General features: G+C 35.0%; 2 protein-coding genes across 3 annotated transcripts; one reads left to right on the top strand and one right to left on the bottom strand.

The window, feature by feature from the left end:
- The first annotated feature begins 415 nt into the window (after window positions 1-415).
- lactb (lactamase, beta) lies at window positions 416-5,449 on the top strand. Of its 2 annotated transcripts, none has more exons than XM_065292108.2 (6): window positions 416-868; window positions 1,939-2,005; window positions 2,097-2,287; window positions 2,665-2,980; window positions 3,340-3,505; window positions 4,592-5,449. In XM_065292108.2, exons 1-6 carry the CDS (start codon window positions 518-520, stop codon window positions 5,112-5,114), a joined length of 1,614 nt encoding a protein of 537 aa, XP_065148180.1. In that variant the 5' UTR covers window positions 416-517; the 3' UTR covers window positions 5,115-5,449. The 2 variants fall into 2 exon arrangements, with proteins under 2 accessions (XP_065148180.1, XP_065148179.1); XM_065292107.2 differs by having other exon boundaries at window positions 416-874.
- A 3,960-nt stretch (window positions 5,450-9,409) lies between these two features.
- On the bottom strand, window positions 9,410-17,050 carry LOC135781554 (pro-neuregulin-4, membrane-bound isoform). The gene is made up of 5 exons (XM_065292109.2): window positions 16,913-17,050; window positions 15,933-16,007; window positions 15,269-15,362; window positions 10,142-10,294; window positions 9,410-9,751 (listed from the first exon to the last, which is right to left on the bottom strand). Exons 2-5 carry the CDS (start codon window positions 15,940-15,942, stop codon window positions 9,685-9,687), a joined length of 324 nt encoding a protein of 107 aa, XP_065148181.1. The 5' UTR covers window positions 15,943-16,007; window positions 16,913-17,050; the 3' UTR covers window positions 9,410-9,684.
- Window positions 17,051-18,590: the final 1,540 nt, after the last annotated feature.

Genomic DNA, 18,590 nt, shown 5'->3' with positions numbered 1-18,590 from the left:
TGCGTTATTCCGAGCCTTGCCCTTCCCAATATGGCGGACCAACGTTTTAAGCGGCGCAGCAAGAACTGTCAGGCGGAAGACGTCAATGTACCGCGAGAGCAATTCAGAAATCATACGGAGATCCTGCTTTCAACTTGCTCTCGCGGAACTTTGACGTCATCCGCCTGTCGGTTCTTCCGGCGCCGCATGAAGTGGAACAAGCCAGTCTTTATGTCTGAATTCTTCATAATAAAAGTCTTTCATAAAATAAATTTGACCAAAACCGACTTTCTCATGCTGAAACACAAAATATAAATTAAATTCTGAAAACATAATTACTTATTTATTCATTCGTATTTGTAGAAGTCTTTTTATATCATTTTTTTATTTTAAATGAAACGTCACGGATTGGCTTTTATTCTGTGAAAGAGTCCAGCTGACATCTGTTTATAGCTCTTGCAATTGCCTTCAAACTGCTTTTACGCTCTTTTTTAAACCTTTTTAACCTATTAGTATTATTATTCGTTGTAAAACAACCATGTATCGTTTGTTGTGTTTATCACGGGGCTTGAAATGCACACAATGTACATACCGTGCAGAAAAATCCGATCGCTTAGGTTCTTTGTTGACAAACAGAAATAAGTACAGAGATCAGCTGATGAGAAGATTCATTTCAACACAGAGGAGATCTCCCTTATCTTCTAACAACAAGCGGTCCTTATGGATCCTGGGCATCGGAACAGGTTTTGTTTTGGCTCTGGGGTTGAAGTATGGGGATTTTGTGTCTGAACGCTGTGAATGTGTTGTGCAGAAAACGCATAGAGCTCAGGCGGACTCAAAGTACACAGCTGCTATAGAGGTCAGCAGAGACCTCGTACGCCGGATAAAGGTACAGGTATCACATCAAGGTTTATAATTTTTTCTATTCATTTTTATCTTAGTTTCATTTAATCAGATAATGCTCTCAAACTCTCATATTTAATAAGATGGATAATAACTCATTTATATCTTAGTTTAAGTTAATAATTGACAGGTCAGCATATTAAATAAAATGTAAATGTAAAAATTAAGTTGATTATACCGTAATATATGTAAATTATTTCGTTTATTAAATGTATGATATTTTTTAAAGGGTTCATTTTGAAAATACTTTAATGTTTGTGTTTTTACCATTACGCATAATACGCCAACGACGATATATCTCGATCCGCGCACACGCGGAACGCGGTATATCGCCGTTATTTAAAATTTCGCATACGCATATTGCAAAAAGGTTTTTCGTTTAATGCTTAATATTTAATATTTAATACCTAAAAAGTTAAATATAGAGTTTTAGGTTGTCTGCAGATAGCAGAGAGACTAGCGAGACGAGTGATGCTTTCTTTTACCCAGAAAAAATGTGAAACATGTCGGTTAAATTATTTAAAAAAAAATATTATTATATAATATAATTTTTATATTATAGAATAGTAATTTTAATTTATATATTAAAAACTTTATTTTTAAATCACATATTGTATTTGTATGTCACATTTTTAGCAAGCTTTAATGTCATACAGCCATATAAAATTAATTTATTTTAATATTAAGTTATTCATATTTTAAATTGTAATTAATAATTTAAATTGTAATAACGTAAATATCACACAAACATCTATATGTAGTCCGAATATCTAATTTGTAACTTTTAAGAAATTAAAATAAAGTCCATATTTTAGTACCAATCATATTTTGCATTTACGTAATATTTTAAATGGACCCCAACTAGTTTGGTTACTGATTATTACAGTGAATACAATACTTTTTAAATACTACCTATACCCACTGCTTTATTCTTCATGTGTCCTTATAGTGCAGAATGACCTACAGGTACTAAAAACATCCAAGTCACCTTGGATAAAAGCATTTGCTACATAAACCAATGTAAATGTAGATTTACACACACATACCATTTTTCAGGATGAAGTTGGAGCTCCCGGCATAGTTATTGGCGTTTCAGTGGATGGAAGTCCGGTTTGGTGTGAAGGTATACATCCAGTTTTCTGTCTCCAAATACACCAAATCTTTTCTGTGTTAGTGGTCATAACAGTCACAATGCTATTGATGTTGTCTCTTAGGAGTTGGCTATGCAGATCTGGAGAACAGAGTACCTTGTAGTCCACAGACAGTTATGAGAATCGCCAGCATCAGTAAACCTCTCACCGCGGCAGCTGTCGCTCGACTTTGGGAGGAGGGCAAGATAGATCTTGAAGCCCCTGTGCAAAAATACGTCCCTGAATTTCCCGAGAAACAATTTGAGGGAGAGGATGTGAGTACGTCTAAAACTGTATTTTAAAGGAAAACAACCGTTTTTCAATATTTTACTATGTTCTTACCTCAACTTAGAAAAATTAATACATACCTATCTTTATTCAATGCGTGCACTTAGTCTTTGTACAGTGCAAATGGTGGTACAAAATAAAACATGGCGATTTTTTTTAAGGCGATAAAAAATGAGAATGTTGTATTTTGTACCACCATACTTACTCGTGTAACTACTCATCTTTAACTAGAGAAAACATGGAAGTGTTTGGTGGCTTCTAAATTCATCCCTGTTTGGATCCCATGTGCTCATGTTTAGCTAAACTTTTCTTTAAATTTAATGAAAAGACTCATAGTCTGTTTCTGGTTTTGTTCTTAATCCAGGTCACAATAACTTCTCGAATGCTTTTGTCTCACTTGAGCGGCATCCGTCACTATGAAAAAGATGCCAAGAAAGTGAGAGAGGACCGGGAGAAAGCTAAGCGCCTTCTTAAACCCCCAGAGAAAAAAGAAGAGAACAACTCGGACGAGAACAAAGAGAAGCCACAGGCGAAGGACAGCGGTGCTAAAAGCAAAGAGGTTAAAGGACGGCAGAGGAAAAAAGAGTTCGAACAGAAGGAGTACTACCTCAAAGACAACTTTGAGAATGTCATCCAGGCTTTGGATTTATTCAAAGACGATCCTTTGATTTTTAAACCTGGTATGTTTTCACCATACCTGTACATGGGACAACACATAGTTAAAGTCTTTTAAAGGTGAAATGTGTACATTTTAGAAGGATATCTTGCCAAAAATGCAATATAATATACATAACTATATTATCAGTGGTGTATAAAATATATCGTTTTTATTACCTTACAATGAGACGTTTTTATCTCCATACATGGAAGTGACCGTCATGTTTCTACAGTAGCCATAAACGGAAAAAACTGGTTTCAGTTTGCATTGCGTTTCGAAATTGATGTTGGTGTTAATTCGCAATCTCGCCTCTAAAAACACATTACACCTTTAAAATGTACAGTTAAAGTTGCTTTAAACAATTGTTGTTCCTGACTCCAGGTTCTACATTTCTATACTCCACACATGCCTTTACTCTGCTCAGCGCCGTGGTGGAGAGAGCAGCCGGTCAACGCTTCCTCGACTACATGATGAAGATGTTTCGTGAGATGGGGATGCTTAACACCATTCCAGACGAGAACGACCCGATCATTTACAACCGCTCAAGGTACTATAATTTAGAAACATTTGCATGTGTATATACATGTTTATATATAATCTAATCTATATAATATATAAATATTTATTATATAAATATATTTTTATCTTAAAATTATACATGTATGTGTGTGTATTTTTATAAACATAATTAGTATACACAGTACACACACATATATTATGTAAAAAAAAAACTTTTATTCTGCAAACAATTAGTCGCGACTAATCGTGAGGAAGCACTACACAAAAATGAAAATTGTTGCCTCATGTTGTTTCAACATTGTAGAAATGTCTTTGTTCTACTGAACACAAAGAAAGATATTTGTAATGAAGCAGGAAACAGAAGCACCATTGACTTCCATTATAGGAAAAAATACTACTATGGAAGTCAATAGTGTCTAAAAATGGTTTGGTTACAAACGCTGCTCAAAATATCTTCCTTTGTGTTTTTTAAAGTGTAGTTTTTAAAGCTTATTGTGTATACATTTATTATTATTATATATTATTATTTTATTTTAAATATATACATAAACAATTTTTTTCTTAAATGTACACATGTATGTGTGGATTTATACATATTTATTATATTTAATTATTATATTTAATTAATAATAAACACACAAATATTATGCAAACACAAACTAATTGCGATTAATCATTTGATCACTCTATTTTTTTTGCTTGTGATGCTTGTTTTGGTATTCTGGGCATTCTTTAGCCCATTTATTTCAAAATCTATAGAGAGGGTTAATGAATAATAAACATTCGGAGCATTTTTGTGTATTGTAGGTAAATTGCACTACATTTTTGTGCATGTTTCATTTGTCATCATTAAATTATATTTTGTTTGTATATCTTCACTATGTTGACCACCATACTGTCTAGATGCTGAATTCAATATTGGTCAACGAAAATCCAGATGCTCATATAGCATTTGTGTAATTCATATTTGTAGCCTAGGACAAATGGTATGTGATGCTCAAAATGTAATATTAAGTATTTTCTTCAAATCCTTATCTCTAAATAGTAACACTGGTGTTTGCTTCAGCATCACAATTTAAGATAAATGCCATAACATCCCCCATCTGTCCCCCAGATTTTACCACCTAAATAAAAAGAGTCGCATCGTCAATTGCCCCTACGTGGATAATTCTTACAAATGGGCTGGAGGTGGATTTCTGTCCACCGTCGGTGACCTTCTGGTCTTTGGAAACGTTTTGCTCTACAGCTATCAAATGGCTGAACTGAAAAACACGGATGGGCTGCTTCCTGGCTTCCTCAAACCCCGCACTGCCAAAGCCATGTGGGCACCGGTGGATAAAACCGAAGCGTCTTGGGACAAAGACGGAATGTACGCCCAGGCCTGGGTGGTTGTGGAGAAGCGGCAAGAATATGGCCAGTGCCGCAGTCGTAGGCATTACGTTTCGCACACAGGGGGCGCTGTGGGGGCCAGTAGCGTTTTGCTAGTGTTGCCCAGAGAAAGCAAACAGGGTGCTAATGGGAAGCCTTGCCTTCCACAAGGGGTGGTGGTTACCATCATCACCAACATGCAGTCAGTTGGCCTCAATACCACAGCGCTGAAGATCGCCCAGGAATTTGACAGCGCAAGGGACAAATAAACACTTATGATTGGTAGTTACAATCATTTGCACACATCCTGCCATTTATTACCTTATTAGCCATGTCGAGAGATTTCTGTGGCTCAGGTGAGGACATTCTTCTCATGTTTAATACGCGGCGGTGTTACTGCCCCTCGGTTTTTATTGCACTGTTGTGCCACTGTTGTGCCAAGTGATCATTTTAATAGATTTTGTACACATATTAAATGTGGAATATATAATAAATGTCCTTTGAAAACCTTAATGAAAAATGAAATGTCCTGTGTTGATCAACATGGCATATACTACCATACTAGTCTTACTATTTCTGCAGTATGCACAGTTTCTCTAACAAAGGTTTTAACCCCTTCAACCAATCAAAATAAGGCACACTGATTAAACCACCTAAAAAAAATCAGGTCTGTAGGGGTTAAGCAATGGTTGTGTCAAATGCTCTTGTACAGTATATGTCTGATATGCTATACATACAAATCACCACTAGATGGAGACTGTTTCACCACTTCTCAAAAAAGCGTTTCAAAGGTTTCCAGAATGAAAACTAGTATACTTTTGTATTTACTATAGTATACTGGAGTAAACACTGTAATGCAGTATTTACTACACTTTGTTGATACCGGTATGTACTACAGTATGCTGTAGTATTAAAGGAGTAGTCCACTTTAAAGATGGGGTCCATTGACTTTTTATAGTAGGAAAAAAAATACTATGGTAAGTCAATGGGCCCCATCTATAAAGTGGACTACTCCTTTAATTGTCATAAATTGATACTGTAGTAAATACTGTAGTATACTTTAATATTTACTATATGCTGTAGTATATTATAGTAATAAATTCACTTTATATATCTGGGTTGTTTTAATCTATCTGCCGGGTTATTATACCCCATGGTTACAAAGCAACAACCCAACGTTGGGTCATTTTTAACCCAGCATGTTTTCTGTCCAATTATAAATAACCCAGCCAGGGTTAGGGTACTTCAATATTTATTTTCGTAAGCACTATAGTATCTAGCATATGTTTTAGTATAGTTTACTGAACAGCTACTGTACAGTATTTTTAATGTAGGTATTTTATCATTTGTTTATCATTTTCTAATTTTGTTTATAATTTTTAACAATTTATGTGACTGTAGTCGACGTACATCGTGTTTGTTACAAGACTTGTAATGTAAACTTAAGTTTAAAGCTCCACTGTGTAAGATCTACTCCCATCTAGCGGTGAAAGTCTATATGACAAGCAACTGAATATTACTTTCTAGCCCTCCCCATTCGGAACGCGTTTTAACTCGTACGGTGGCCCGGCCGTGTCATGCCAAGGTTAACATGGCTTCCAGTAGCTACAAAGCAAAAGCAATGAGAAAAAATGAACAATTTGCAATGTCCTTTGCCTGTGATCCATCAATGCACACAGATTTATGTTTAACATGAAAAAAGTCTGATTGTCATGATATGTCCGCTTAAAATCACATACAAAAAGCAACCATGACGGGTTTAAATGGACGCGAACTAATATTATGTCAAAGTACAATGCTTATGTTTTAAGTAAACGTTACATGTCCGTGTATATGTAAGAGCTTTCTCTCAGATTGGTGAAAAAAGATCGCGCAACTTTCACACGCTTGTAAAATGAAACGAAAGACGCGCAGATCAGACGCTTTTATCAGAGTATTATGTCAGACAGTATGTCAGAGTCCAATGCTTATGTTTTAAGTAAACGTTACATGTCCGTGTATATGTAAGAGTTTTCTCTCATATTGGTGAAAAAAGATCGCGCAACATTCACACGCTTGTAAAATGAAACGAAAGACGCGCAGATCAGACGCTTTTATCAATGAAAGGCTAAAAATAGCGCTGTCACCGTGTGTTTGTGCTAGAGGTCAGAAAAGATGAAAACATTTATCTCAGTACCTCAGATTACATAAATGGGCGGAGAGACGGCGTGTGTCTGTTGAACACATTAAACCACATGCATGTTTACACTAACAAGTGTTATGCATAATCATGCTAAAGTTAGCCAAGGAACTATAAAACTTCAAGTTTACAACATGGACTGTATAGATGTAACGTTAAACGAATATGCTGAATTACCTGTGGAGAAGATAGAAAGTAGCAACTTCAGTGTCCCATGAGCCCCATCTTGGAAAACTAACTCCAATAGTGACTTTGGTCTTGATGTTTTTCCTGTCACGTTGTCGTTTAAAATCCCCGTTTCGCATCCTTGGCGATTTGTTTTAATGTCCTCGAGAATATGTCTTCAACAGGCTTTCAAATCAAAGCATTAGATCGCAGGTTCATCACGGTGTGCGGTTGTTGTAAAATCCGAAGGATTCAGCTACGCAGGTCGTAGGCTGCATACGTCATCAAGCCTGGTTTATTTAAATTAACTGAGCATTACATTCGCAAGTCATACGCATATTACATCAATTTACAATTAACTAAGAATAATTGTCAGCTTTATAATTGTTAATATTCTGAAATAAGACTGTCTTGATGACGTATAGCGCCTACACATGCAACCTCTGGAGGCTTCAGCTGGCGGCCAGCGTGAGTGTAGAGTGAAAGCGCGAAAGGCGGAGCTTGAATTTCAGGAATGTCCCTCGTCGGCGAATGTATTTCAAAGATGGAGGCACAACATGGATTCAGCCAGAGAGCGCTTCGACGGTATGCATTTTAAATAGCAGATTCTACACTTACGAGAATACTTTGATTAGTGGGTGGGAAGTAATTACACATGAATGAGCACATACTTTTGAAAGAAAACATGGGTTTTTGTTAAGAAATAACTCAATAAAGTACACAGTAGGGCTTTAAGTTTGTATGACAGTGACATGCCTTTATTCATTTAATGCATCTCAACCATCTCCATTTTGACGTCACATTTGTGGTTAAGTGAAAAATTACTAATTTAACCTATTCATGACATCAATGGTTCATAAAGTATGTATTGCTAATTGTAATGCGTTAATATTAATAATTGTGTTATTATATCAATAAATTAACTTGAAATATATATATATAATAGCATCAAAAGGCTTGAAATATACAGTACTGTGCAAAAGTCTTAGGCTGACATCACCAGCTTTGTTGTTTTATCAAAGTTTTAATGTCCATTTATATTTATTTTTCACTCTTTTTAAAACACAAACAGAAAATACAGGAAATATGTACACAAAATTAAAAACAAAACAATTTTCAGAACTAAATGTCTTCTTCAGGCATCGGTCAGTATTTAGTGTGACCTCTCTTGGCATGAAACACATCTTGAGCTTTTTTGAGGGGGCTGAAGTCCTGAAGTCATTTGAATAAAATTAGAAATTAGGATTTAATTTAATTTAGGTTTAAGAGATCCTGCAGTTGCCTGCTATTACTTCAGTGGAAGGGGAGTTTACCCTAAAAACTTCAGTTTTATACTTCGTTTTTAACACATTTTCTGTATTTTCTGGATGTATTCTAATAAAGAGACTGAGAAATAATTATATATGATCACTATACAATTGCAAAAACAACACTTCTTTTCACATAAGACTTTTGCACAGTACTGTATATTTTACTATAGCATAAGATGTGAAGTATTATGAAGATCATATTACGATCGGCCTAGAAATTCTTTAGCACAAAATACCAAGCAAAAATACTTTATTCAATTTTTTGGGCTAAACTATTCCTTTATAAACATATTTAACCTGAACAGTTCTCACACCATTTAAAGTTGTTTTCTGAAAAGTGTGGGAAACATTAGAAACTTAAACAGTGTTATTTACTATGCAATATTTCTATGTCAAACAATCTAATATATACTCTCAATAGAGGAAAATTTGAAAGAAAATGTTATTTACATACGCATATAGATTTTCATGAAAGGTTCTTTGTTCTTTCCTGCTATACACTCTTTAAAATAAAGGTTCCTAAACAGTGCTTTTTGCTCTATGGTTCTATAAAGAACCTTTAACATCCAAAGAACCTTTCTGTAGCATAAAGGGTTCTATGTAGTAAAAGGTTTTACAGACTAAAAGCTCTTTGACTGAATAAGTGGAAAACAAATAAATAGATAATCTACGGCATTTGCATTGCTGCAAAGAACCCTTTATTTTTAAGAGAGTATAAAGATTTGTGTTTGTGCTGCCTTAAAAGTTTGAGTTAATTCAACTTAAAAATATTATTTAACTCAAAAAAATTGGAACGCAGCACAAACACTTTCTTTTTTAAGTGAACCAACACATTTTTTTTACAGTGAAGGATGCTGTTTTTGAAATGTTTTGTTTTGTCTCAAGTTCATTTCTGTGTAAACTGAACCACTTTGTTGCATATTTAAATTAGTTTTATTTGATGAAACTATTTACAAAGTTTATAAGCTCTGAGAAACAAAGATGGTTTGACACTTTGAGCTACTGAACCAAAGAACTGTGCAAGCCGACACACATTTTTACATGATGTGCAAGTCCTCCAGGTAATGCTCAACTCTTAAGGGATTCTCAATCATAGCGATTTCGCAGCCCTCTGCCTCTTTTAAACCCCAATGAGTCCATTATGCTCAGAGTCCTGAAAGTCGAATCGGTCATCCTGAGAAAATATCACACTCTTGAATTGACCCTCAAGTACTCTTCAGGTTTCGGCTGGCTTCTGGCAGATCTCTTTATTCTGTAGACAGTACAAATGTTTACAATTTTATTACTTTACTGTCAGTTTTACTTAAAGAAATTCACTAAAAGATTAGATGTGTATCAAAGATTTTATGCAGAAAACACTTTTAAGCACTAAAAAAGGCACACATTTTCAAGCAACCAAAAAGAGCCAAAAATCTGAAGACTTTATGCTATTTTCAGAGCTGGAAAGTTTTGATTGGCATGACTTGCATTGTTTGAAAATCAAATAAGCTCAGACATTCCTCAAAATAAATCCTTATGTGTTTTGCAAAAGAAAGCAATAAGGGTTAGAAATGGCATGAGGGCAAGAAAATGTAAAGCATTTTTTTGGGTAAACTGTTATGTTATAAAACTAATTTTATTGTGAAAGCCATGTGTTACTCACTTGTAGATGTAATATATGACCGCACAGAGCACTATTATAATGAGAAAGGCGATGAGAACTACAGCTGCGATCATTCCCGTCTCCTCGGGGCTCCTAGAGACAATGAAAAGCTGAAACTGCTCACATCTGCTGCCCTCATAGTTTGCGCTGCACCTGCAGGACAGCAAACAGCACAGGTGTCAACAATTAATATATCTGAATAAATGTATTTGGACCAACCTGATATCACAGGAATGTAATCATTTAAAAAACGACGAATTTTGTCATACGAATTTATATGAATTTAGCCACCTCGTAAAATGTGTACATATTGTCATGAGATTGTGACCAACATGTTGATTTGGACACTTAAAGGGAAATTCTGTCATCATTTACTCATCCTCATGTTGTTGTAAACCTGTATGAATTTCTTTTTTCTGATTAATACAGAAGAAGATATTTTAATAAATGATGTTAAGCACACAGATGATTGTAACCATTGACTTCCATAGTAGGAAAAACAAATATTTTGGAAGTATTGTGATAAATGATGCAAAAGTTATTTTGATAAATGCTTTTCCTGAATTGCTTTCCCTGAATTTCATTGAATTTGTTTTTTTTTCTACACTGTAAAAAATAAAAAGTTGACTTAACTAAAATTTTCAAGGCAACTTGCTGCACAGCTTTTTTTAGTTTACTCAACTCTTGGATGATGTAGTTCACCTAACTCAATTTACTGAGTAATGTCAATTTACACCAAAAAGTTGAACCAACTTAAACTGATTAGGTAATAAGCAAATTTCTATGTTTACTCAACTAGTGACTAAGTTGGGTAAAGAGTAATTTAGTATATCCAAATTTAACTAATCTACATGTTTTGGACTGTGGGAGTGTACACAGAAAGGTCTCATAAACAAAGTCTTTGTCTGACTTAAACCAGAGACCTTTTTGCTGTGAGGCAACAATGATGCGCGCTTACTCATTGTGCTGCCCTCTACACTGAACACACACTTCTCAATCATGGTAACAATGAACAAACATAATTCTTAAAAAATTACTCTAAATACAACATATAACTAACATTAACAACATAACAATATAAATAAATCCAGCAAACATTAAAACAGTCATCTTTTTTAGTAAATATTAACCAAAGAAGTGAACATGTCGCAATGCATGCTGGGAACCATTCCGACCATTGTTTTTTTTTAAATTGCTTGTTCAGATTACTCAGTTTGGCAAGTTGGGTGAACGAATTGGACAAACCTTTTTACATCTAAGTCCAGTCAACAAAATAATATTTGTTAGCTGAATGATTATGCTCTTTTCATTCAGTGAACACAAAATAATCAACTGACGCCCTTCAACAAAGAAATCTTTGTTCAAGTTACTTAATGTTCTTTGTTGAATGAACATTTTAAAGTTGGATTTTTTACAGTGTACTATGGAAGTCAATAGGGGTGTAACGGTTCAAATTACCCTCGGTTTGGTGCGTGTCACGGTTCTATGGTCACGGTTTCGCTTTTCGGTGTGTGTATGTTTATGGGGACAAAAAGGCTACTATCAAATTTAAAGAAAATAAAATTATTTATTGGGTTACAAACACCTAAGACTTTGGTCAGAACAGGCTTCTTTAAAAAAATAAAAACCTAAGCAGTTTTTAACCTCTGCCAAAATCAACATTTTCACTTAAGAGCACTTGTATTATTATACATGTACCAACATACAGTGCACTTCAAAATGAACATAAAATAGCTTCGACCACTGGGTTACTTTTTATATTCTGCCAGTGGTTCTCAAACTGGGGGCCGCGAGATGGTGCCAGGGGGGGCCCAGTTTTGTGACATTTTATAAAATAAATTAATTTATCATGAATTATGTGGAATTAAAACTAAAAAAATAAGGCTACTAACCAACAGCCCTACTTTGTATCATTCAATAGGTTTTGTTTAATTAAAATTTGAGTTTTAGAACAATTTTTTGTCATAAATTTTATTTGGGGGGGGCCGGCGTACACAAGGTCCGCACGCTGAAAAAGTTTGAGAAGAACCACTGTTCTATGCCATTATCTTCAATTTTTTTCGCAAGAAGATCAGTTTGTTAACATTTAAACACAGAAGGCAATGTGTGCTGTTTCTGTCTCACCTGCGATCGCGTGCTATCAACAACACCCTGGTGATGACGGCGCAATAAGCGACTCATCATATTTTATGTATTGTCTTATGCATACGCCACTCGCGAATTTTACAGTTTTGTCTACGTTTTCTTGAGCATCGCTGCTGCAGTAGACTTAAATGAAGCTGGCGGTACCTATATTAGCGGCTTTTCTCCTTCGCTTGACACGCTAAACGGCCCGCCAGCACCAACACGTGAGGAGGAACTGTGAGGTTGGCAACAGATTTGCGTATTACGAGTTGATTGGACAGGTACTCTCCTGTAAACACACACATAGCTTATTCAGAAGCATACCTTAGCAGTTTTATGCGTTGTTTTTTCACCAAACTATATCAGGGGCTGTCCACACGGAGACGCGTATCACTGTATACGTATAAATTTGTTATCGTATTGGCGTTTCATCCACACGGATCCGGCGTTTTGGGAGACTGAATCCGCTATTTTTTGAAACCGGGTCCTAAAGTGGATAAATCTGAAACCGACACCCTTGCGGTTTCGTCTGTACAGCCAATCCGTATATTTTGTGAAGCGAAAACGTCATCACATCACGCGTCGGAAGCGTCACACGTAACAGCAACAACAATAACGGCGGACTACGTGATTGTGTTCGTGCTACAGAAGCTACTAAAGCCTACTAGCTTTATTACAGCAAAATCTATTGCTTCTATGCAATTGTAGCGACCAACAAGAGATAATGGACCATACGTTGGTTATGCGCATGCTCAAAGTCTTCTTCTCCGTGTATAGTCTATATCTGTGGCAGAATTACAGCGCCCCATACTGGTCCGGCATATATACTGCACCGCTTTCAGTCGGTTTCAGTGGTTTCGTGTTTACGAATTATTTTTTTAGAGCAAGGAAAAAAAATGATCCGATAGGGAATGCACCGGCTTCGTGTGGACATAGCCTTAGAAATGCGTGGTGAAATCAAACATGGTGCACCCGCGAATCACGTGCGTGCCGAACCATGAGAGGATAACAGGACGATTCGATTCTTTACCATGAACCATTACACACCCAATGGGTACCATCAACTGTGCTTAACCATCATTTATCAAAATATCTGCTTTTGTTGAAAAGAAATTCATACAGGTTTAGAACAACATGAGGGTTTTTTTGGGTGAACCATCCCTTTAAGACACTTAAAATAAGATGAAATATCAAAGAAAATGCTGTTTGGTTTTTGGTTTGAAAAAATATAGTAAACAAGAAAGAGAGGTTTTATCATAGCAAGGTTATTTCATGTTATACCACGGGTCTGTTGAATGCTTAATTCTGATTGGCTGAGAAATGTTTCGTGGGTGTTGATTATTTTTCTGTAAACCGCACATCTATGTCTTAAAAATAGGCACCAGAGCAATTTTGGTGGTAATCATGGTTATAAGAGGAATAATTGATGACGGGCCATTGAATTATTTGAAAATAATGCACACTTTGCATCGTGTCACATTACCACCTTGGGTGTGCTTTATTTTCAAATAATTCAATGGCCTGTCGTCAATTATTCCTTACTTATTTCATTCAAGATCAATTTGGTTTTTAACTAAAAAACAATTTTAATAAAGCATTAAGACATTTGTAAAAATGTGGATTACTAAAAAATATAATGTAAAAATGCTACAGTAAAACCTACATTGTAAAAAATGACGTCAAATCAACCTATGTTTTTATGCTACTTTAACTTTTTAATTAATTTGGTTAAACAATTTCAACTTGTTTTTATAAGTTATGTCAACTAATCACAGTAGGTACTTAAAATAGTAATAACTGACTTGCAAAACCAAGTTTTTTTTAACTTCATGCATTTTTTTTACAGTGTATGTGTTACCTGTACATAATCTTTAAATATACACTACGGTTTAAAACTATATTTGATTTAACAAGACATTTTATTTTACTGTAAAATAATGTAAAATGCACATTGTAAAAAATGCAACATGAAGTTAAAACAACTTTGTTTTGCAAGTCAATTCAACCTGTTATTTTAAGTTTTGACTTGTGATAAGTTGACATAACTTGTAAAAACAAACTTTAACTTAATTTGTAAAGTTAACGGTGCTCTAAGCGAATTCACGCGCTTTAGACCATAACATTTTTTTTGTTACATACAGCAAACATTTAATCACTATCTGCTTGCTGCCTGTCCGCTGATCAAACTGTAAAAAAACGCGATCTCTGTAGACAATCCAGGCTCTACAAACTTCAATATAAACACAGTGGTCAAACCTAGCACCACGAAACAAAACAAAGTGTTCCAGCCAATAAACGACAAGAAGGATTTGGGGCTGGGGGTTGGACGCGTTTATGAAAGCACGGAAGGGAGGGGGAGGAGTTAGCTACGCTCCGTTTGTTTGAAAACAGTTCAAACATCAACAAAAAGTGACGTCTGGCAGATTCGCTTAGAACGCCTTTAAAGTAACAAAAAACATATATGTTGATTTAACATCATTTTGTTTCTTTAAAGGTCAAAGGGATGTATTTTCATCTATTTGATGGACAAAATCTGTCATTCATATTCAACAAGACGACACATACTTTTGTAAGTAAAAAAAAAACAAGTTACAGTAAAAATTAAGGGTGAAAATGGTAAAAGCACATTTTCATAATTCCCACAATGTGACTCTTCACATTAACTGATATTTCCTTTAAATTATTTTGTTACTCTCTTTCTTACTCCCTATGTACACAGCTATGTAAAACAACAGTTTTTCTGTACAGTGTACTTTCTCTTTGGCAGAATTTAATTGAAACACAGTTAATGTAATGAATCGCAAAAATGCTTAAGAAAAGTGAAGTAAGCCTTGATCATTTGCAGATGCCACTTGGTAGATATTTTCCCATCTAATGCAATAACTTTCATACATTTTCAAAAGCTGTAGAAAAAACCCTGTTTTATACAAACATATTCTATATAGGCATCATTGTGATGTGTGTTGTGTTGTAAGAGAACATTCTGTACATGCAAACACTTACACACACGTGGGTGTAGTCACCGATGGTATTTTAAAGCATGTTCCTCCATTCATACAATAGTTGGCTTCGGACACTGAGCAAGGTTTCCCATGTTCTTTAAAATAAATAAAAAAATCAATTATTATAGACAGAAAATGCATTATTTATCTAGTTTGTCATTTTTCATTATTATTTTCATTCATAGAAATGTGTTGTATATGATGTTAAAGGGATAGTTCACCTTAAAATGAAAATTCTGTCATTTTCTCATCCTCGTGTGGTTCTAAACCTGTATGAATGTCTTTTTTCTGATGAACATAAAATAAGATATTAAACACACAGCAGATAGTGACCATGGACTTCCATAGTAGGAATAAAAAATATGGTGGAATTGAATGTGTACCTTCAACTGTGTGCTTACCATCATTTATCAAAATATTTTCTTCATCATTTATCACAATACTTCCAAAACATTTTGTTCCTACTATGGAAGTCAATGGTCACTATCTGCTGTGTGTTTACCATCATTTCTCAAAATATCTTCTTTTGTGTTCATCAGAAAAAAGAAATTCATACAGGTTTAGAACAACATGAGGATGAGTAAATCATTTTAGGGTGAACTATCCCTTTAAGCTTTTTACTTTATTTTTTCTATTATTGTATATGTTTGCATGGTTTTTATTACCTGCCATCATGTGACTGATTGAATCAATGTTGTCGTCTATCTCAATTATAACTAAGAACAGTCAACGGTGATCACCTGAGAATTCATTTTAAAATAAAAAAAATATGATCATACAGTACTTCAAAACTTATTACTACAGTAAAAATTCAGTTAAATTATTTGCCTTCAATAATGATTTTAAGTTCAGACAGCATATGGTTCAGTGTATAACTCAGAGCTTTGCGTTCGCAGTGCAAAAGATTATGGGTTTGAACCCAGGGAACACAATACTGTTAAAAAATGAATACTGAAAGTCACTTTGGATAAAAGCATTGGCCAAATGCGCACATGTAAATTAATTTTTACAGTATAAAAATATGACAATATTTAGGATCTTTTGTAATCTGAGATGCTTGGCCGATAAAAGATGAAGAGCATATAAAGAGTTTGGTTCCAAAACTAGATTAAAATTTTAACAAATTCTTAAAACATGTTTATTATTATGTTATCATGTTTAAATTGTATTTTATTGTGCTATTTAGCTGTATTTATTAAGTTAATGAAGGCTTAAATCAAAACAAACAAAGTTCAGTTTGATTGATATTAATTGGAATGCACAATTTAATTTTTTTTTTTTTTTTTTTTCGAAAAATCTGAGTTATCTCAGTTTGGAACCAAGCTCTTCACATATAGACTTTTGCTTTAACTCCATACGTTTCAGATTTTTATATCTTAAGAAAATAGGTGTTATACTTATTAATCCTACATCTAGATTTTCAAAAGAGATCTCAACAATGTCTCACATTGTGCTCAAACCAAGTTCTTCCATGAAAATCAGTATGAACTGAAACATCAATTCCGTTTTTCCAAAATCAAATTATTTGAACTTCTAAAACAACCTTGATACTACTAATGAAACTGATAACTTCATGAAGTCTCCTAAACAATATCTAAACTAAAAAGTTCTTTATATGCAATACCTTGTCTGTCTTAAGACTTACCTGTTTACAGGATTAGAAATTTTAAGCTTCAGTTTACAAACTCGCTGTGTAATGCTGACTTGTACGATATCCTGACATGCTGTGTTTCAGGGAAATTTAAGAAAGACTCACCTTCCAGATTAAATCCAGTACAGGTGAGTCACCTTGTCTTCCTCAAATAACTTTGACGCTCAGTGTCACTGTGTGGTGGGTGGATCCTATGGAGCGCAGAAATGTTGTGATTGCTGTTTGTCCACATTTGTGAATGAAACAATTAGCTCAGACTTGCGTCGGTGGTGTCGAGAGTTAATTTAAAGGGAATACCCGGTGTTGCATCACGGACCTACAATAAAACAATGAACTTTCTGTGAAGTAGAAAGTCGTTGCAAGCAATACGACACCATATTTTTGTTTCTTTAGTCTGAATTGTTTATTCAAAACAAGTTTAACTGGTGTCTAATGATGTAAAGTGTTTGTAAGGCTTTAGGTTTAACTGTGTGGAGGTGTATATAACTGTTGCTTTAAGTAGTATTATGAGCAGGTGTGGTCCAGAAATCATCTATTCTCAGAGACTGCTTTGCTCTGTTTGTGTGGGCCGACTGGGTTTGGTTATAGTCTCGAGTATCTCAGGTATGCTAATGGGGAAGTTTTGTGTGCGCCACAAGTATGTCAGGAATCGTGGGAACTTTGCAGACTCTAATCGGCTTGTTTACATTCCTTGCTTAAAGGGCGCATTAGGAACACAAGACGACGTCATGTTGAACCATCAAAAACCGTTAGAATGGGATGGGTTTTAGGTTTGGGTGCCAAGTAACCCAAACTGTGATAGTATACTAGCAGTAGGGTGGCACTATTAGTATGAATTGATAGTACTATGATAGTATACTAGTAGTAGGGTGGCACTATTAGTGTGAATTGACAGTACTGTGATAGTACTCTAGCAGTAGGGTGGCACTGTTAGTGTGAAATTACATTACTATGATAGTATACTAGTATTAGGGTGGCACTATAAATGTGAATTTACAGTACTGTGATAGTATACTAGTAGTATGGTTTCACTATTACATTACTATGATAGTAGACTAGCAGCACTATAAGAATGAATTGACAGTACTGTGATAGTATACTAGTAGTAGGGTGGCACTATTAGTGTGAATTGACAGTACTATGGTAGTATACTAGTAGTAGGGTGGCACTATTAGTGTGAATTGACAGTACTGTGATAGTATACTAGTAGTAGGGTGGCACTATTAGTGTGAATTGACAGTACTATGGTAGTATACTAGTAGTAGGGTGGCATTATTAGTGTGAATTGACAGTACTGTGATAGTATACTAGTAGTAGGGGGGCATTATTAGTGTGAATTGACAGTACTATGGTAGTATACTAGTAGTAGGGTGGCAGTATTAGTGTGAAATGACAGTACTGTGATAGTATACTAGTAGTAGGGTGGCACTATTAGTGTGAATTGACAGTACTATGGTAGTTTACTAGTAGTAGGGTGGCACTATTAGTGTGAATTGACAGTACTGTGATAGTATACTAGTAGTAGGGTGGCACTATTAGTGTGAATTGACAGTACTGTGATAGTATACTAGTAGTAGGGTGGCATTATTAGTGTGAATTGACAGTACTGTGATAGTATACTAGTAGTAGGGGGGCACTATTAGTGTGAATTGACAGTACTATGGTAGTATAC

The sequence above is a fragment of the Paramisgurnus dabryanus genome, chromosome 23, assembly GCF_030506205.2.
Source record: "Paramisgurnus dabryanus chromosome 23, PD_genome_1.1, whole genome shotgun sequence".
NCBI lineage: Eukaryota > Metazoa > Chordata > Actinopteri > Cypriniformes > Cobitidae > Paramisgurnus > Paramisgurnus dabryanus.
Note: the sequence above shows the minus strand (reverse complement) of the source record. Positions and strands in the feature narration are given on the sequence as shown.

Bases quoted from the DNA above. Each gene is read 5' to 3' on its own strand.
- lactb (XM_065292107.2), top strand. From the start codon at position 518: ATGTATCGTTTGTTGTGTTTATCACGGGGCTTGAAATGCACACAATGT. The intron at 2,288-2,664 runs GTGAGTACGTCT...TTCTTAATCCAG, and splicing joins AACAATTTGAGGGAGAGGAT to GTCACAATAACTTCTCGAAT. The intron at 2,981-3,339 runs GTATGTTTTCAC...TCCTGACTCCAG, and splicing joins TCCTTTGATTTTTAAACCTG to GTTCTACATTTCTATACTCC.
- LOC135781554 (XM_065292109.2), bottom strand. The intron at 10,295-15,268 runs GTAAGTGTTTGC...GCTGTCCTGCAG, and splicing joins GTGACTACACCCACGTGTGT to GTGCAGCGCAAACTATGAGG. The intron at 9,752-10,141 runs GTGAGTAACACA...TACTGTCTACAG, and splicing joins GTCATATATTACATCTACAA to AATAAAGAGATCTGCCAGAA.